This window comes from Rissa tridactyla, chromosome 7, assembly GCF_028500815.1.
Source record: "Rissa tridactyla isolate bRisTri1 chromosome 7, bRisTri1.patW.cur.20221130, whole genome shotgun sequence".
Lineage (NCBI taxonomy): Eukaryota > Metazoa > Chordata > Aves > Charadriiformes > Laridae > Rissa > Rissa tridactyla.
The window spans coordinates 52,564,242-52,584,831 of NC_071472.1; the positions used below are offsets into that span (position 1 = coordinate 52,564,242).

Below are 20,590 nucleotides of genomic sequence, written 5' to 3' on the forward strand. Positions count from 1 at the left end.
AGAAATGAATAGACACTCTCCTGGGAAGTGCTAGTAATTAGGATTACAAATTTAGTGCAAGAGGAGCAAGGCAAGCAGGTCTCAGTATTTAGGACTGAAGCAGACTTTGTTGTCTTGCTCTAGAAATGCAGGTACTTAACTGCTTTCATGCACACAAGATAGTTAAGCACTTGCCAGCTGCTTGGAAGTACTTGATGCCTTACTTTTGCAAATTTAAAATGCTGGTGTTATTGCCTGTCAAGCCAAACTGCAGAGTGGTCCATTGGATAGCCACTGCCCCTGAGGTGTTAAGCAACACAGTTGAAATGTGCGGAGACTTTGGCTGCGCGAGGAGTGTGGATGGCCAGGACAGCTGGCCAGTCTCTGGAGCTGTGGACAGCAAACAGTCTGGCTCAGATAGGTCCTGGGCCAGTGCGGTTATTGCAAAAGCTTGAATAATGGAAAGTGACTCTATGCCATTGGATTTTTCTTTAGCAAGGCCAGTCTTGGGTCTGTATCCCAGAGAGTATTCTGGAGTGTCCTGCCAGCCAGGGAATGCAGCTGAAGCTTCATCTTGGGAACAAGGGCTTGGCTCCCTGGTCTGAAAGAGGCTGCTCATGTGATGGCTTCTCTTCATCTGTGTACTTGCACCCTTTTGAATGACGCCACAGCTTGTTTTCTATCGACTGTGGAATTCATCGGTGTTTTCATTTTGAAGGGGTCAGGAATGCCAGCTTCCTTATCGAGTTGCTGAGCTAATTGGAAGGTATGATGAGTAGAAGGTATTCCTGCCAGCTCTTGCTTGTTGTAGATGCTCTGCAGGTTTTAGCTTGAATTTGTGGTCGCAGGTGGCTCCAAGTGAACTACTTCATGATGGTGTTCTAGTTCTGTTCTTAGAAATAGAAGACTAGTAGCAAGCAAGCATTTTCTAGTTTCTTATATCTCACAGGTTCAGATAATTTAAATAACAGAAACAGAATATCCAGCAGGAGTATCTGCATTTAACTCTGCGTTAAAAAATCAAGTGAATATGAGCTTTGCATGCAATAAGCACAAAGAATGTAGTTCAGAAGATTCTCAGGAAAAAACATCCGTTTATATGGTTATCTTACGGAAACAACTTTTCCACTCCTCCCCTTGTCTGAGATTGACGCTTATATGTGTTAGTGTCTGTAGCTTTTGTAATTGTGTCTGTTCCAGAATCTCTCCCTCTCCTGTTGCTTCCCTTCCTCTCCTGCCCTGGGTGGCAGGTAGGCACGTGTACTCTTTGGTGGGGCTGAACCAGAGGCCCGAGGGCACGCAGTTCCTCGTTTCCTTTTTTCCACCGACTCCCTTTGGAATTGACATTTATCTCATTCCCCAGCCTTCCCCATGCCCATGAAATCCGCTACACACCTTCTCTTAGTTTCCATCTGTGTGCTGTGGTGTGTAAAACAGAAAGCAGAGCATGCATGATAGAACATCTTACAAATGGCTCTCCTGAAGCAAGCTGAAGAGGAAGAAAAGGATAGTTTCCCTTCTCAGAAGAGCTGTACAGTCTCCCCTGGGATGATTCATGGGAGAACGTTATGGGAGCCTATCACAGAGGTGTTCGGGCAGGGGCAAGTGCTGGGGAGGAGAGCACGGTGATGGCACTGGTATACATTGCCTCTAAGTTCATCCTTGTGTGAAACGCCATCACTTTCTGCTAGTTTGGCTTCAGAGTTTCAGCTCTTCTGCAGGTGTTTGCAGAAGAGCAACTCTGGACTTTCTTCATCCCTGCTTTCCTGTTTCAGAAGTGCAGTAGAAGTGCATCACTTTGTGTTTAGAAAGTGACCCTTGAGTTCAGGAGTAATAGAGGCTACAGAACATGATACTTCACTCTACTATTGCCATGATATAACTCGTGCCAACGCCTTTGTTCATGAGAGGATGTGTTCATCTTAAGGGATGATGGAATGAATGATAGAAGAAGGAGAAAAATGGAATAACTGTGCTGGAGCTTGGTTAAAGTTCGATAGAAAAGAGCTCTGTAACCAGTTAAAAAAACCTGAACACTTCAGAGAATTAAGTGCCTACCACATGGCATCGTTAGTAAAATGTTAAACACCCCTGCTGTCTCAGTGGCAGAGGTCTCTTGCAACCACCTACTTGCTGGTTGGTGTCTTGAAAAATCACCAAAATACATGGCACCATACTGAGGTCTTGCTCTTTACTGTGGGTCAATTCTGTGACGCCCCTGCCCCGGCCAAATGCTTGGTGTGTTTTAAAACGTGTTTGCTCCTGAGACCTACATGACCGTAATAAGCTTTCACTGATCAAACAGATCTTATACCCCATCTCTAGCCAGTGCCTGGCAGTGCATATGTAAATGTACTGTGGAGCAGAATTAATTGCTGAGATCTCTCTACTGAGGTATTGCTTTGGGCTTTAGTAGGTAGGCCTAGTAAAATTCCATAGCACGTTAGAGATTGTGCATATTAATTTTGCATCTAAAGCAGCATAGTATGTCAAATTTCCACTTTTGAGTCTTATCTGCGCTCACCCAGCCCTATTTGGCAGGTTTATTACTGGCCGGTTTTTTGTATTCTTACACTTGATTGCTGACACTGGCCTATGAATTAATATGATCTACATAAAGGTAATAAAAAACCCTTAGGTTTTTTACCCAGATGTAAAATGTGTGTTTGGCTTTTGGCCTGCCTTCTTTGATAGGGGTCATTGGGAGTCCATGCAAAGGCATGCTCAATCCTGCAGCGGCAAAAATTCTTGTAACATTGAGTTTTTAAGAGGGTTTTGAGAGAACATGAAGCGACAGCTGAGCAAGAAGTGAGTTCCTTTGTAGTGACAGCTACGTGAAGCAGCAGTGAGAATTTCCTTTGCCTTCTACAATCAAACCAGTGAAATGCAAGTCTTTGGATTCTGCATATATTAAAGCATATTAACTTTTTTTCTCCTTTCCTATGTATGCAGGAGGCAGACAGTGGGGAAGAAGAATGCCGGTCCCAGCCCAGAAGGTAAGATTGTCACTTGAGGCTTGCAAGAGTCCTCGAGGTTACCTTTCTCTCTGAAATGTTCCACAGGGGTTTTGTTGTTGTTCTGGCACGTTCTGCAAACAGGCATCATTTTCTGCCTGTTGTTAATGTTGCACAGCTGTCTTAATGTGTACTTTACTGAAAAATATATTTAACTATGGCCTAAACGATGCTCCCGGTAAAGGGTTTGCTGCAGCAGGAAACAGGAAAAGTCAGATCACACTGAAAATATTTATGGGGAACAGTTCACAAAGATGTCAGTGAATATATTCTCCAAACTGTTGTTTGCATCCAGGAAGCGGTGTCTTGCCTGCAGGCACGTTCTGAATAAGGTGGTGATGCACCACTTCTCTTTGTATGTGGAGACTTTGCTCATATCTTAGAACAAATCCTGGTTGTGTTATTCCTTAGCTCCCTCCAGTTTCATGTGTTGTTTCTCAGGATTTGGTCCATCATCAGAATATTCCAAGAGGAATAACCATATTAATAAACTTGTTTGCTGGTTAAAAAGTTTCTGTTGCCATCAAGAGCTGAATTGGATTGTTCTAGTTAGCAGGAGTATCACAGGAGAGACTTCAGCAGTGAGAGTCATCCTCTCATTGTGTTTCTTCATCTCCTGATTTATGCCCTTGTGTACGTCTTTGGGATTTGTGAAAAGTTCTATTTCTAGAACCTGAAGTACAGGGTGATCCTGTGCCATAAGGGCACCTGCTGCTTAAAACAAGATGTTCAATGGATGTGTAGATATTTGCTACTGATGCAGGTAGTCAAATATCTACTCCAAAGCTAGGAGAACACTGAGAATTTACAGGACTTTATTTTTTTTTTTAATTGGGATTGTTTTGCGTGGAGGTGTTCACTTTTGTAAATGCCAGTTTCCATTGCTTCAAGAAGAACCTTTTTTGATAAATGCTTATCTCTAAAAACCAAACAAACATTGAAACTTGGCTGATTGAGCGGTGACAAGTATTAATGGCTGTTTTATAATGTAGTCATAGTCTTAAGGGTAGATTTGTTGAAGTCTTGTAAGATTTATCTCCTATCCTCTAAGCCATCAAAAGAATTATTTCAGCTAAACTTAATAAAAGCAAAACCTGTATGTACTAGGTAACTTCTCCAGCAGCAGGAGCACTTTCTTGTCTCAAAATGTTGTAGTCAAATTCTATGAAAGGTGTAAGATTCTCTCCAGAGGGAGTAAAGGGGAAGTGAAGGTGAAGTAGTTCTCACTTTATGAGCTCTTTGGCTGTTACAGTTCTTTGCTTAATGTTGTTTGTGTGAGCAGGTAACAACGAAAGCCATAATTTCTAGTATTTAAAAGGCTTGAACAAGATTTGGCCTTTGGGTTTGGGGCCAACTTGGATCAATCTGCAGAAGAAAAAGCTGTCGTGATTGTGCATTCCTGTGATTTCAGTGGAGTCCTGCAGTTATGTGGCCTGGAGAAGGTGGCTGGTCTGTTTCCTTCAGTCCTCTACCCTTAAGTGATGATTGAAGAATTGCTGTTTCTTCATTTTACAACTTTCATGACTGAGAGGAAAGCTGGAAAGCACAATTCCCAAAGGCTTAAACTGAACTCAGCTAAACTCTGATTTTTAATTTCACTCTTAGCCTTCCAGCAGTCACAAGATCAACTTATGACTTGATCTCAGTATACATAATGTATTGGAGGGGGTGGGAGGTATTTAATTGTTGTGGGCACGTAGCAACAATTGTAGGTTAGGTTTCAAACAAGCCTTTTTTAATGTATTTTAAATAACTTCCTGGGGTAGGAAATGACAACCTGCTGTTGATGTGGTGATCTGAACTCTGTGACTCCTGTTGCTGGGGTCAGAGAGCTAACTGAAATCAAGATGCTTCTTAGGGAAAACAAGGGGGTGGGTGTTAAATGTGTTTGATTACAGCAGGATAAAAATAATAGCCAAATGTGGATAAGTTGTCAACCTGGAGTCCTGCTGTGGGGAAGCAAAAGATGTCTATAAACAGCTTTTGAGTGTATCTAACTCCCAGTTTTCAAGGGAGCATACCAAGTAGCAGCTATTAAAAATGCAGACAGTAAAAAGGCAATGGACTGAGTTTGGCTTTGAAAGCAAAGGTCTTGGCTGCAGTGTCACCAAAGTAGTGCTCTGCAGCAGCCTGACATTCCGAACTGCCTGCCTGGGCAAGGCCGGGCTGGGGAAGTTCTCCTGAGGCGTAATTTGGATGACCTGGCTGTAGCTACCGTCAGTGTTTAGGGGATTTTTGCTGTTTGTAAAATTCTTCTGATGAGGAGTCCTTTTGTCTCCTGCACTCATGTAAAACTTGTTTAAACAACACTACCTCAGGGTAGCATGGTTGGCATCAAGCGTGCCCAAACTCATCAACTGGACATTGAATGCGAGAGCACTACTGTGGCTAAAAGCATGTTTGGGTTAATAAAGTAACGTTTCAATTTTTGTTAAATAGGATGTCAGTGCATAGAGATGTTGTGGTGCTCGCAAGGGAATTAGCTTAAGACCTAAGCATAAGCACATAGACATGTCAGAAGATTTTTGCAGTGATCGGTCTTGAAGATCATTGAGCACAGGTTTGTTTCCATCCTCCTGAGTCCCCATGTCTCTGCATAGTCTATGGATTGCTATCTCAAATGAGACAAATGTTCCACTTAAATCCAGCTCAACAGCATTGCTAGTCCTGTGGCTAGCAATTTCTAGATGATAGCTTCTTGGTTTAGGTTTCTGCTGTTTATCCTTTCTCACTGATGATATAAGACTGGTAGTATGACAGCAGGAGTGACTACTGCTTGTTGAGCAGAGGCTATGAAGAGCAACCAGTCTAAAATGTCCTCCAGAGAAGCAGAGAAATTAGTTTCACACAGGAGCTTCAACTTGTAGGTAGGTACATCAAGATCCTTGTACCTAAACCCAATAACCTACCTGGGTGCTGACCTGTTTGTGCTTTTTAAGATCGAACACCACAGAGGACTGGGATTGCATGGACTCGAGTATCGCAGACAAGGGAGTAGTAGTGCGTTGTTTAAACTGAAACCTGCTCTACAGAGCAGTCGAATGGGATGGCAAGCCTGCGCTTGCCTCTTTGTTGGAGTTTGCGTGTGTGAAGAGGGAGCACCGGCACAAGCTCAGTCAATCCTCTTCCCCGGTGTTGCCTGCCCTTGGCTTCTGCTCGCTCAGAAGGGCTGGCCCTTCCTATAACACTTCATGCTCTAACGCTAATGCTCTTAAGACCGTTTCTGCCAGCACCGTCACAGAACGAGGAGTTTTCTGCTTTGTGAATTAGCAGAATCCACTTAGAAGCTTTTTTCCAAAAGATGGAAAGAGCTATTAGATGTGCAGAGAGTTGATGCACGCTCTGCAATTACCCTTGGAAGGTGCTTGAAACAGTATTTTCTGGCAAACTCTTTTGTACTGATGCAGAGAGGAATGGTTTGTTTTCCTACTTGAGGAAAGTACTTGGGTATAGTGAACACGGACCTAATTTTTGTAATACTTCTATCCGTTACTAAAAACCACAGCAAATTAATACTGCAAATACCTGAAGCTGAGCAAATAGGTGAAAACCAGCTTGGTTTCTGGAATATATTTTTTCTCAGGCCCAAGGCCTGCTCTGGGGCAAGCCCAGGAGGGTCTCTGTACCCTGCCGCAGCTCTGACCCTTCTTGCAGTTTATGGGTGAGATCCCCAAACCCCTGACGGGGGTCCAAGTTCTTGCTCTGGAGTCCCCCATCGAGCCAGTCCTTGTCACCTGTCTAACTCTTGGCTAATGGGACTAAGACACAGTACTGCACAAGCAGACGTCCTGAACAATATATTTGTTACGTTTATTACCTTCATAGCTACGTTCCAGACATTTTTATTAGGCTATCTGGAGGCTGTACAGCCAGCTGGCCCACGCATCTCTCCTCCTGTCCCCAGACATGCTGCTGCCACGCTGAATGCACTCTCAATGGGCATCTGTGTTAACAATCTCTGCATGGTCCTGATGTTGATAAAACTTAACCTAAAATGCATGTGTATTGAGCTTGGAGTTGTGTTTACACCAACTGATACATTGACGTTCAGGTTTAGTGTGCTCCGTGCCAAGGTTGCAAGGATTCAGCATCTTTGTTTTGCTGACAAATGACATCTCCGGGGCCCGGGGCAGCAGCGGTGCCGCAGTCTGCATTGGATTTGCTGTCAGGATCTGCTGGTTGCTTTTTTGGGTTTATGTTGGAAACGGTGCCTCCGTTTCCACACTGTCTGTGAACTTACCAGCTCTGCCTGCCTCGAAACAGCTCTGGTTGCCGAAATGCAGCATTTGAGGCTGCACAGTAACTGCTGCATATAAAATTGAGTAAGCCGTATTGCTTAGCGAGGCTGCTGGGGACTTCACAGCAATTCTTTGATCTTTTATGGCCTGGCGCTTGGTCAGACTAAAGTCCGTTTGCTTAGGTCCAGCTGAGGAGCCTGCCATTCCCTTCAAGTGCCGTAGAAAGTGATTAGGCCCTGCTCGAAAACTGGGGTTTGTTACCTGAAATTATCCTCAAAAAGTGCTTGTCGTCCACGCTTCAGGTGGGGGTGAGAGGGTGGTATCAAAAAAGAAAAAACCCCAAACCATCACCTTTTGCAGCCAAAGTATGCTTGCCTTCTGGTTTGTTTTTTTTTTTAGTCAAAGTAGTTCCTTCCAGGAGTGAACTGGGAAGGAAAGCAAATCAGATTATTGCCATGATAACAGTTGGATGTGCCAGGATGCCTCAAGGTTTCAAGCTGTGAGTAAATACCTTTGTTTTAGGAGCGGAAGACCACAGCCTGATGCAGGAGCTTATGGTTTGTAACAGTATAAAAGTTGTTTTTCAAATAGTAAGTGGAATTGGTGCATGTGTTTCCTTGTATAGGGCAAGAGCTCAATAAATTGTAAGCCAACCTGTTTGATGTTTAAACTGAGACCCACTGTAAGCTTCTCTCTCCCTGAGGGTTATGGGAGATGTGTGCTGTTCCCCAGGGGAGAGGGGAGTCAGTCTGTGATACCGAAATGACTGCACTTCAGAAAGCTTGTTTACAGTCTGCATCAAGATGTGCAAATCTTCAGCATCCTGTGTCTGTTGTGACTTTTGGAGATGTGTATCATCTTGTCACCACTTGGAGCTCCTGTGGCAGGCTCCTGACACTTCAGGTTATCCTTAAAGCATATCTTGTGTTAGAAGAGAGACTTCCCAAACCCATGTGCTGTGAGTTCTAGCAACTAAACCTTCCTTGTGCTGCCTTTGCTTGCTGATGCAGCTGCCAAACATTTATTTTGTTGTTACTTAAACAGTAGCTGGATCTTGTAATGGGCATGCGAGGCAATTTAACTCCAGATCTTCACTAAGAGGGGACTGTGTGTGTGGTGTACAGGAAAGCTTGTGTTTATCCATGCTGGAGATTACTAAGCTCTTGTAGTATGAACCTTATCTTCAGAATGTGTTTCCTGAATCCATCTTTCTGTCTTTCCTGTCAGTGACAGCTTAGTCTCTCTGTGGTATTTACTACAGCTGCTTGTGGAGAACAGAACCGTTCTTTATCTCGGGATGACATTCATCTGCCAGCTCTGCTGACCACCAGAGAAAGTTCTGTGGGCCACACATCCCGATTCATTAAAGTTGGTCTGTGGTCTTCGTTTTCGAATACCAGCTGTTTTAGCACCAAACTGTGAGCACATGTAGTAAAATTTGGGTTTATTAGATTAGTAACAGGTATCTGCAGGGCTAGTTCACTGCGAGGTCTATGTCTGTGGTTGCAACATGTTCAGTCCAGTCTGATTACATACCTGTGGATCGCAATAATGTCTAAGATGACTTCAGGTGTGATCTTCAGGCTGAAGGATCAAGCAGACTAATATCGTTGCATTACCAAATTACCAGGTAAATACATGGTGCCGTAGCAGGGAGCTCACTCAAAATATGAATGCTTATGAAAAGCTTGTTAACGTGTCATTCTAAGCGTGTGAACAGAGGAGAATGAGGAACAAGGCAAAGACAAACTGGGAAGTAAAAGGAATGAAGATGGGTCAGATCCTTCAGCTACCAAAAGGGCCTGCTCGGCATGGAGCAAGCCCAGAACATCTGCCCCCATCCACTTGTGCTCCTTCTGCAGAGGAGGGGCTGAGCAGGAGGTGCCGTAAAGATTCCATACGTGCTTGTGTCTCCTGCTGAGCATGAACCAGGTGCTCTACACTAGAGGAATCTAAAGTCAAGGAAAGATTCCTGTTGTAAATAGAAAGGGAAACTCCAAAATAGCTGTTCTGGTCGCTTTCCTGGTAGGGCACCTTGGCAAGGCTTCAAAGTTAAACGTGAATCCTCAGAGTTTTCAGCTCTGCGTGGATTTCAGGCACTGAAGTGTATTTTGAGAATCTGGGCCAGGGTTTCTGGACTTGGTGCGATTCAGCTCTTTGATATCTTTGCATCAAAAACATTCCTTTATGGAATCAGGGGTGTGTTTTTGACTGTTCAGAGGATGTAGATATTTCTTTTCCATGGGTCACTGAAATAACACGTTACCTATTTTACGACATCAGATGTGTCATTCAGGCATTTTTCTTCCTTGATGGACTTAGAGCAGTGCCGTAACAGTTTGCAAAGGTATGGATTAACTTTTTAGTAGCAATGTAGGTGTTTACATGGAGAGCAGTTTGCCGTGCATTGTAGTTTTTGCATCTAAAGAACTGGTTTCTTTAAAGTTCCTCTTGAATTACTTGAATGCACGTGGAAGGCAGCTCTCCAGAAAGCAGCAGGAGAAAGTGGCTGTGGGAGAAGATGTTTCTGCAAAAGTTGTGTCTTGGTGTGTTATCCCTCTCCAACATGAGTGGTACTTGTTGAGAGCAGAGTGACAGATGTTGCTGCTTGTGTCCCTTCTCCTACCCCTGCTGCCTGGTGGCACTGCTCGGGTCCCTTCAGTCTTCTGTCTTCTGCCTCTGTAAAACAGGTGTAATTGAGCATTGACCTCTTTGTGTCAGACCCTCTAAGATTTAATGATAAGTAAACTATACAACGATTGGGCGTGGGGTTTGTGAGGGAAGGGTTTAATGAAGTGATAATATTGCAAAATAGGTGTTGAGTTCTCAACTAAGAAGCCTAATCATCGATCATGATAGGCAACTGACCAAAGGGGCAGGCTTTAAAAGCAGGGTTTTGTTCTTTCTGTGATGTTTATCACCCTACCCCTGCGCCTGTCTGATTTCTTTGCTCAAGAACTGGAAACAGAAATAGTCTTTGACAGCTTAAATAACCAAATTTAGAATGTGGCTTCCTGTTCTGACTGGTTCTTCAGGATTCAAGTATAGTTTTGCGTGCTTTCCCTGTTCCTGCCTCCCCCCCTCTTTCTTTTCTTTTCTTTTTTTTTTTTTAACTAGATATGGGCTTTATAATTACTTTGTTATATTTCCCTTACCGTGTGTAATAAAGCTGGTGTACGTAAGCGCTGCCTTGGTGGGTGGCATGCCTCTTACTCACAGGGAAAGCTTTGTTTCTTTACTATACTCTGTCTCATTCTGCCCTGCATGCATTGGCTTGTTTGTGATCACTGCTACTGAAATGGCTTCATGTTTTCCCAATAAATTGGACTACATAATGCAGTGGGCTTTGTCTCCCATGCTAAAAATGGCCAGAAGACTTTTAACAGACCAGCTTCTCCCTCTGAAGTGGGGAGGCAGCAGTAAGAGACGAGTGCAGGAGGTGCTGCTCTCGAGGGATCGATCTCTACCTGTTTACAGGTTTGCCCCACTAATTAACAGATACGTCATCTGTTTGGGCTCATAATCCACGCAGACTCATCTGTAGACTCTGTTCATTGACGAAAGCCGCAGCAAGGGGATGAATTAACTGACCTCCACCAGAAAATCAGGGGCATCGGATCCTTTGACGCTCAAACAGCTGGAGTGTGGCACCATTTTCTTCAAAGCTACTTCTTTGGACCCTTTTTCCCCATCAGACCTGGTGCTGAGACAGCTGCCTTTGTGGGGGCAGATTGAGTTTGGCTGCCGGTGAGAAAAACAAAGCGCTCGGCCCCACCTCAGCACACGGAAATGAACTTGCTACCTCTGCTCTCCGCGGCGGTGCCTGTGCAAGACTCCGGTGCTCGGCTGTAGGCAGCGACATGTTGTTTTCAAAATTCTGTAACTTTTCATAAACGACTCCGGAAACAGCTGCCCAGCGGTAAAGAACAAACTTTCCATACGCGCAGTAGATGTGGCTGAGCAGGCACTGCCGTGGCTCATCGCTCTGTGGGGAGAGGATGTGATGGTGGTGAGGGGGGAGGTTTGTTTGCCTAAAACAGCAGCTTCACAAGATTTTTTTTATAATCCCCTGAAAACATGGGTCCAGGCATTGCCATATGTGTTACACTGATGCTAATAGATTGAGGACAAATTCTCTCGCCTGACAACATCCCTCTGTTCCCTTTACCCTGAAGATGACTAAGGTTACAGCTGTAGTACCTTCCACAGGTTTACCCTGCTGTGTTGAAGGAAGAGAAGAACATTCCTTGCTTGTGCAGAGAGCACCGGGACTTGAGTCTAAACGGACTTAAAATAATACCCAACCCTTCATACCCACTGGAGTAAGTTTCTAGAGAGACTATGGCAATATATCATTATTAGGGCTCTTCAAAAGGAGAGAACTGAGAGGACCAGAGAAAGTCTTGCTGGCAGACATATTCTGAAATGAAACAAGGTCACCGGGCCCCAGCGTATGCTAAGAATTTTACAAGCCTAATAAGACAATCCATGCTCCAGATTTAATCATCTTGGCATGTGAGCAGACACCCAGCAAACCCCTGTGGGATAGGAGTGGGTGGAATATGGTGACACCCACACCTTTGTGTGGTCTGACAAGAAGCAGCAATTCAGCCTTAAGCTGTTGATCTCGGATGGAGGCATTGACTTGATTAATGCCCTCTTTGCATGTGGACTATGTGCACTGACAGGACTCCACGTCCAGCTGTAAGCATGCTTTCTGCAAGTGTCAAATCTCTGCGTGGTAATGCATGCTAAGACTCCCTGGCTGGAGTGCTTCATGCATTTTTACTGGTGACCTGTCTACCGAGGACTCTGTACAAGGAGAATCTCATTTGCAAGCTGCTGGCCCCGTGCAGGACACAGAATTACTCTATTACATCATTGCAAAATCAAAATGTGTTAAAAAGCACAAGGAAAGGAAGGCAGCTGAAGTTATTGGTGCAAGCTACTGTATCTGTACAGCTTTGAGATACAGACACTGGGGGAGATGACGATGGTATGAATAAATGATATATTTTTAGCCTTGTTGTCTGCCAGATAGAACACTATAAGTCAATACAAGAGATTTGTTCTTCCTCCACCCCCTTAAACTTCTCTCCAGAGGCAACTCTGCTGGGCATTCCCTGTTCCCTCCTCCTGAAGTGCCTGTCCATGTGTCCTCAGCACTCCTCATCATAGGTTTTTTCCGTGATTCTTCCATAGCTGGTTCTAGCTGCTGGAGTGGCTGGCATAGTTAGCTTTGCAATGGTTTTGGGATGGGTTGTTTTTTTTTCGCAGTGTGTGTCTTGCGGGATGTATGTACCTGTAGTTTATTAGTCTCTGCGGTGTTCAAAGGTTAAATGAAATCCTGCCGCCCAACAAGGGCCGTGCTGTAGTAGGTGCAGACGCGGTGGTGTTTACTGCGGCCGGTGGCATGGCCCTGCTGATCCTGTGACCTCCTGGGGAGCGCGAAATGCCGATGGAAAACTCAGACAGGCAGTGCCCTTTTCCCCACTGCAGCAAAGGGTAATTCCGTGCACTGGGCTGGGAAGCACTCGAGACCCCAGACAGACTTATTTACATCTTGTCATACCGTGATTAATGGCTGTGCTCACATGCTCTATTGCAGCACGGTGGTGATTTAGACTGTTACCTGTCATCACTGCAATTTCGTGCACTTTAAATTCTTTATGTATTTGTCCCAGCAGAGTGCACCTGCTTCCAGCAAAGAGCAGTTTCTTGGCTGTCTTGTGGCCCGCTGCTTTCAACTCCCGTCTTGTTGTGCAACCCCTCGAAGCCCCTTCTTTCCGCCTGCTCCTTGCCCCCGCGTGCAGAGAGATCAGGTTATTGGCTCAATACTTCTGCTCGGGTCTAAATGGAGGATGCAGCTTTGACAAAGAAATAGGGTTGTTCCTTAAGTCTGATTTTAAAAAGCAGAATATGAAAAATGGAGAGTGGGAACTGAAATGCTACTCTCAATAACGTGTAGCCTGAAGGCAGTGTCAGCCTCAGGCTGGTATTTCAGTCTTTATGGCAACAAAACCAGGTTCAAATACCTTTTATTAATGCAGATTTCAATATACAAACTTATTTGAAGATTTCCTATTCCTGTTTTGTAAAGGTTCAAAAGGAAAAACACTGGGAAAAACACTTTCTATCATCGTTTGCTCTCCTAGCATATGGAGATGCAGTACACAATTGTATTAATCCAGGACTAATTAATTTACAAATCTATTATCCATATGTTATGAGTAGCTGCTTTAAGAGCATTGCTGTAGTTAATCACTGCACTTGTTTTTAGCAGTGTTTAAGGGCTTGCCTTTGTCGTGTTAGTTGCATGTAAGAAATCTAACATCTGTCTAGACAGTATCTAAGTGCATTTTGTCTTCTACAATGTTTGAATAAAGCGCTTAAGTTATTAATTAGAATAGAACAGAAGTTTTGGGTTTGTTTTTCAGTCTATGAATGTGTGGTATGTGTTACTACTGAATATGAAGTTCTTGCCAGTCTCTTGACCTCTGGAAGGATTGAGTTACCCTCCATGTCTCTAATGTCCTGATTTTTCCATTGCTTCTTGCAACTGACTTCATTTCTGCCGAACAAAAATGATTTTTTTTGGCACTGCAGCAAGCTGGCACTGCGTTTTCTTCGCAGCTGTGAGGAGCCATTACCAGAGATGTGCTCTTGGCTATACAAGATGACATTGCTTAAATTAATGCAACCAAACCATATTCTAGCAAACTTGCAGAATCACAAATTCTGCCGCTTTGTCCTTTTCTCAGTGAGCCCCCGAAGTGGGGATGGTCGAGACCTTCCAGACGAGTGTCTGTCTTGCTCCTGTGAAGTCTCAGACTTGAAGCCATGTTATTTTTTTTTTGAACCCCTCTCTTCTTCTCCAAAAGTTTTAGCTAATAGTTGGAAATAAGCCCTAGGTGAAGCTTTCTTTTGGCTTCTGTCTGACCACAGGGGCAGTTCTGCACTGACGCCCCAGCAGTATCTTTTTCGCTATTAATTAAGTATCGTTAAGAAGTTTCTGACTTTAAACTTCCATCTTCTACTGCCAGCTCACTTCTGCCTCGTTACTGGGTCTGAGGATGTGCCACCCGCACCAGACAACTTGAGAATAGTATCTTATTTGTGTCCATCTGTGCTGGGATGTCCATCATTCCTATGGGAAGCAGAAAATGGAGCTCGCTTCCAGGGTTTCTTGGTTGTTTTCCCACACTCCCACTTAAACCGCGTGGAGGGCTGGAGAACCCAGATCTGGGATGGGGGGTTTGTGCCGTGGGGCTGCCGTGGGTGCAGCGCTGGATTGAGCAACCTGTCCCCCCCCTCTCCCCGCTGCAGAACCAGATTAATTTTCCCCTGTGCTGTAACAGCTGAATTCCCAGCAGCCAGAGGACAAGATTTTTGTTCTTAATGAACTTCCTTTCTTCCTTTTCTCTTGAGGGGCGATGGAGCTAAAGATTAAATAGCATTGAAAGGCAGCTGCTTCTCTTCTCCTTTGGCAGAAAACGAGTCATGGAGTCTCTGCATATGAAAGTTATTGCCAAGAACTATTTCCTCCGTCTCCTGCAGGAGAGAAATTAAGGTCGTTTGCTAAGCACCCGCCTTGTCACTGCCTGCCTTTTGGAAAAAAAAAAATAAAAAAAAAATCTTTTGATGTGCTGGTTCAAGCCTAGTTTCAAAGTTTGCAGCCTTCCCTGGCTTTTTTAGCCTAGATTTAGGGGAAAAGAGGAAGTTGGGGGGGGGATATACAGGCACTTCCCCTCCGCTCCCCTCCCTTGGCGCTCTCTCGCCCGCCGGGGGGAACGAGAGGTCAGATTCGGGATCCCCGAGCGAAGGGGAGCGGGATTTGTGTATTTATATATATATATATTTATATTATATATGTGTGCCGTGTGCCGGGCCCGCAGCCCCGCGCCGCCACGTGCGGGAGGGGGGCGGAGCCTGCGCTGACCCCGCCCCCGGCCTGCCCTAGGCCCCGCCCCCGCCATCCCCGCCCCGCCCCGCCGCCGGGGCCGCTCCTGCGCACTGTGCGGGCGGGGGGCGGCGGGTCCCCATGCCGCGGGGCAGGGCGGCCGCCTCCGCGGGCAGCCGCGATGATCCCCTACTTCTCCGACAACGCCGTGATCTCTCAGGGCGCCATCGCCCAGCTGTGAGTACCTGGAGAAACCGGCAACCGACCGGTGCGAACCTCCCCGGGTGCCGCTCCGACCGCGCTGCCTCCCAACGGGTCCCCCCTTCCCCCTCCGGTGCTGGGCGGCCGCCTGGGCTGCGCTTTCCTCGCTCTCGGTTGTCGGTTCCGGCGTAGGTTGCCTTCGGGCAAACTTTTCCCCTGGCCGCGGAGCCGGCACCGCGCCGGGAGGCGGCCGGCGAGAGCGGGGCTGCGGAGGGGCACCGGTACCCCGGCGCTGGTTTGCCTTTATTTTTCCCTGCAAAAACTTCGGGTCCCGGATAAGGGCTTCCGTAAGTGTTAGACTGTGACTCCCTGGGGGAAGCTCTGCTCTGCGCGTTCTCTCGTCGGAGCCGCCGGCTCTCCCCGTGCGGTGCCCGGGGCGGTGCGGGGTCGGGCTGTGCCTCCATAGCGAGCTACAAGCTCCCGGTGACCGTGTACCTTGGCCCTCTCTTGGGCTCAAAGCAGAGATTAGTCCCTCTATTTGATCTCTTGTTTGGGTTTATCGGGAGGTAGCAGAGAGGGGTTGCGGGTTTGGGGCTGGGTTTTTCTGAGGTCGGTGCAATGGGAGCAGGACTGAGACCTTACATTCAGGACCTGCAGGTCGTGAGGCAGAGACGTGACCCCATGCCAATTTTTAAGTACTGTTAGTCTTGGGCAGCTGTAAAGTGCAGACCGAGCGTCTCCCTGCCCCTTACTAAGCCGCTTGAAAAAATCAGTCTCTCCAGCTGCACACCCCCCCTTTGAAATGCAGATACAAAATAATCATTTAATTTGTAGATAATTAACAGTGACTGGCTGGGTAGTGGGGTTTGGCTGGCAGGATTAAGGAGGGAAATGGCTGCTATGGGGCGGTAGATAAGGCTTTTAGAGAATAGTCGTCGTGGTCTAGTTGTGCTTGATATTTAAAGACGCCAACGGCTGTTTTATCTCTTGGAAACATCGTGAAAGGCTTAAAGATAGTAGGATAAAATGCTGGGTCCCACCTGGAACTGTGTTCTTCTTGTTGCAAGAAGCTCCTGCTAGAAATTAAGCTGCCTTGCACTTAATGGGGTCTTTAGTAGACGTCCATGCATGTGCTCGATATGGAAATAACTCCCCGGACTCTGTGGCCTCTTTCTTGAGCATTAGCAATCACTGCTGTAGTTGGCAATCAGTTTAGTTAAGTCTCTCTGAGCCGTTCATACTCTACCCAAAATGATTGTAATTAGTCATTTTTTTTTCCCACTCACAGTGTTGCCTGTAAACAGGATGGCTTTCCCTGTGGTTGCCGATAACATAGGTTTAACGGTGATAAACTGTTCTGTATAAGCAGGGATGCAAATTGGTTATGCCCCGGGCTTTGGGAAGTAGCAATAATTCTGGAATTGTGGAAAAAAACCCCAACCTACTATAGGCTGAAGCATTTCCTTACAGCTCAAGGTGATTTACCAAGCTATGTTAGGTAGCTAGGTAACAATTTTAAGTGCTTTTAAGATGTTTGCTTTATACACTGCTCAAACACTTAACCCACAGTTTGAGACTGTACGGAAAGGGATCAAAAGAAAGAGGAAATACAGCTCATCTCCACTCCCTCGGTTGCTGGTAGCCCTGCGGTCTTGTATCTAGTAGTAGTTTAAGTTGCCACTTGGTTGGAAGAACCACCCTTTCCTTTTCTGGAGAGAGAGATAACGGAGTTATCAGAGGAGCTTACGCTGTCCTGTGCCTCCTGGAAGGAAAGATTAATAAGCATGAGAATGACAGAGCTTTTGGCCCACGCATAAATGTTCGCACAAGGCTGAGCACTGGATTAATATTTTGATAGCATTCCTAATCAGGACGATGCTTTGGCTTTCAGGCTGGCATAATAAAGACCTGTTTTAAAGTTTATACTCCTAATTAAAATTTCACAAAGGCTGATTAATACTGGATGTCCTTATTTCATTGTGGGCAAGACCTAAAAAATCCAGATTTTGTTGTTTTGCTGAGCTAAAAATAAGTTCTCCGTGGAATGGGAAGGGCAGTAGTGACCCAACCATTATCAGAAACTTCTGTTTCAGTGTATTCTTTAGTAGATGTATTTGGCTAATCAGCTCTGACTTTCAGAGATCAGCAGAAATTACTTTTGTGTTGACGCTTTTAGTCAGTAATGTAGTCAGCTGGTCTGGGTCTAATTCATTTCAGGTTCACAAGGATTCAAATCAGTGTCCAAGAGACTTGTGTTTATCAAAATGCTCAGGATTTATAGTTGTAACTCATTCCAGAAAGTCTTGCTACTCTCATTGAACCTAGTGGGAATTCTGCTGATTTACTAGTTTATTTGTGTGCAGGATTCGAAATTTACTTTGGTCTACTAAAACTCTAAGGCAGCTGATGAAAAGATAGAAAGAAAAAAGCAAAACTTCAGACAGTCTGCAAATACTAAAGAATTTTTTAACAGAAGAAACCTGGATAAATTGCCATAGGTCCGTTCTTCCTGCCTGCAGTCGCTTCCTCTGCCTCTGGCCAAGTTTTAGGTATCTCATTCATTGTCGTGCCCCTGAAGTGTTTTTTCCGTGTCCCTGTGATAATGCCAGATTCCTCTGTTGCTCAGTTTTCCTCTTTATCTCGGTAGCAAAGCAGGATTATCCAGCGATCCGGGTGTGCACTTGGGATTTGGGAAGACCCAGCTCTTGCTCCCTGCTGTGGCACATCCTTCCTGTGCCACCGTGGCCAAGTCCCACCAGGCTGATGTTTAGCAAGGGAGTGGGACCTGAAGATGCAGATGGATGCTTGGCCTTTCTTTTGAACCTGAGAATTAACCACCTAGCTTCGGTGCCTGCACCCTCCTGGCATTTTGATCCATTTTTGAAGTTTTTAAATGCTTTTGTTTCTGCCTTGACCTCCTTTCCGCAAAGCATCAGTGAGAGCCCTCCCTGGGCTCCCGTTGAGCACGTGCTAAAGTGCTCCCATACTGTTTACTACTTCATCCTACAACACTTTGGGTGCCAGATGGATCTAAAAACATGAATATGCTTGCTACTTTCCATGCGTCTCGTACTTGCTTCATACTAGTCTGTTTTCTATTATAAGATGGTAACTGATAGCTTTTATAAGTATTTTAAACTTTGGCGGGGGGGAAGAAGGAGCTGGAATAGATGGTTTCTTTGCAGTGTTGTGGGTATATCTTGGAGCTCTTATAAAAAGGGAAAAAAGAAAAAGACAGAAGTAAAACCTGCAAGTTAAACAGAATTATTTTCAGTGAAAGGTTAAAGGTAGCCACAAAACGTTCCTGCAGACTTGGCTTAGCAGCCTGTTGCTCTCTCACATTATCAGTTTTCTCGTAAGTGACAACCCTTCTTCAGCGCAGTGTGAAGAAACAACACTTTACAACGTAAGAGGAAGTTACAGGCTGTGTAGGTAATTACAAACTGTATGCTGAATTACACCACCAGGTAATTCGGGCTTATTGTATTGCCTCCTCCTTGCTGCAACCTGTCTCTGTGCCCAGCCTTGGCCCTTGTCCTCCCCCACCCCTTTCGTTTGCCTTTGTCATGCAGCCGTGGCCTTTATGGGAGGAAATTTCATGACCATCTAATTTTAAATTATGCCAAATGCCAAGTCAGGAGCTTAGGTAGGTGTGCAGCCGCTGTTGCCATTGTTTGGAGAGCTGCTTATTTATTTATTTATTGTATGGGAAACCTTACAACCTTTTTATCTGCTCACAATGTTATTGCTGCCAAAAACCTTGACCATCCAGCAATTAGACCTCAATCCTTCAAGCAGCGTGTTACGGGAAATCTTTAATTGCCTCTCTGCCATTGTGAGCGCTGTACCCTTGTTGAGCGTTTTGCCATTGTGCTGAGAGTCGATGGTATTTAAGAGCTGAGGAGGAGAAGCTTGGAAACAGCTGCTCAAAAGACTGGAAGATCAGCAGAGTGATTCTAGTCGTGGCTATTGGCTCGAAGTTGAAGTTGCCTCGTGAGCTGAGGGTCGCTCTGGTTGGAGGTGCTTGAAATATGGAAACAAGCTGATGAGCTCTTCATCTCCCATAGAGGCTGGAAGGCTCAGTACGGACGGTAGCAGCGCTGCTTTCCAGTTACGTGTGTATTGTGTGCTCAGGCTTTGTGTGACTGCAGAAGACGGCCGTGGCCGCTGCCTCCTCCTCCATCTCCATCACAGTGGGGATGTGGAGGCAGGAGGACCTGACCCCGTACCCTTCCTGCCCACCCCTCCGTGCGGCGCAGCCCCCCCAGCACCGTGGATGGGCTTCCTGTTGACTGAGCAGAGTCATCGGGGATTTCTCATCTTTTTTTTTTCTTTTTTTTTTTTTTATTTCTTTGCTGATTGCGATAACACAAACGCAATGCATAAAAGGCCTCTTACTACCCACCGATTATTAAAAACTGTATGCAAATAAGTTGTGGTAATTGGGTAAGAGTAGTATGCTGTGTGCTCCGAAGTTGATCATTAACTAAGCCAGGGCTGCATTGTTCATAACTACTTTTCCTGTTTGGCTTTTCCTTTTATTCCCCTGGAAGCTATGGGTATTTGTCTCACCGATCCTTCCTGGTAGGGGGTTGGAAAAGAGACAGAGATGGTTATCGGACGTAAAATCAAAACTCCAGCGGCAAACCAGTGTTTCAAGGACAACTCCCCCACACCACCACCCGTTTTTAAGCAATATGTTTTAGTTAGGAAGCCCACGCTGCTGGGCTGCCAAGTTCATGTTTTAAAAGGCTGTGAGTGGTGGACTTGCCTCTCAGATTCTGTGTTTTCTTGAAACTTCTGCAGATGTTCCTGCCTCTGGAAATGCTTGGGATTTTTCTAAAGCCTACAAAGCAGAAGGACCCAAGTGAGATTATCAGCAGAAAAGGACCTTTTGGGGCCCGTGAATAGGCTGGCTGGGATTTTTTTGCAGGACTGTGCTTCCTTGTACCTTTACCACAGAGCCCCTGGCTAAAATATTACTTCATTGTTTTTTAAACAACTTCGGGCTAGCTTTCTTGAAATGTTGCTTCTAACTAGTGTTTGTGGGGTCAGAGGAAGTTTAAAATTCTGCATCCTGCTCTGCGATAGGCTCTGAAGAGTTACTGTCTCCTCTGCATCGGTCTGACAAACAGCATTTAAATTATCAGCCCGTATGGGCTTAAAACTAGTTCAGCAAATATTTTTTCTCCAGTGTAATGGATGTAATGTGTGCAGAGCAAATCTGCAACTGGAGTTTCCAGCCATGGTGTTTCACA

The 20,590-nt window shown here is 45.4% G+C and overlaps 1 protein-coding gene across 3 annotated transcripts in view; it reads left to right on the plus strand.

Annotated features, from left to right (window-relative positions):
- The window catches only part of SSH2 (slingshot protein phosphatase 2), a 103,453-nt gene that overhangs the window by 31,755 nt on the left and 51,108 nt on the right, over nucleotides 1-20,590 (plus strand). Inside the window, exon 2 of one of the 3 annotated variants that reach the window (XM_054209042.1) lies at nucleotides 2,932-2,975. In XM_054209042.1, coding sequence (XP_054065017.1) covers nucleotides 2,932-2,975 — 44 coding nt within the window. Of the gene's footprint in view, nucleotides 1-2,931; nucleotides 2,976-15,223; nucleotides 15,369-15,405; nucleotides 15,680-20,590 lie in introns of those variants that run through there. The other 2 variants (XM_054209043.1, XM_054209044.1) reach the window with 2 other exon arrangements.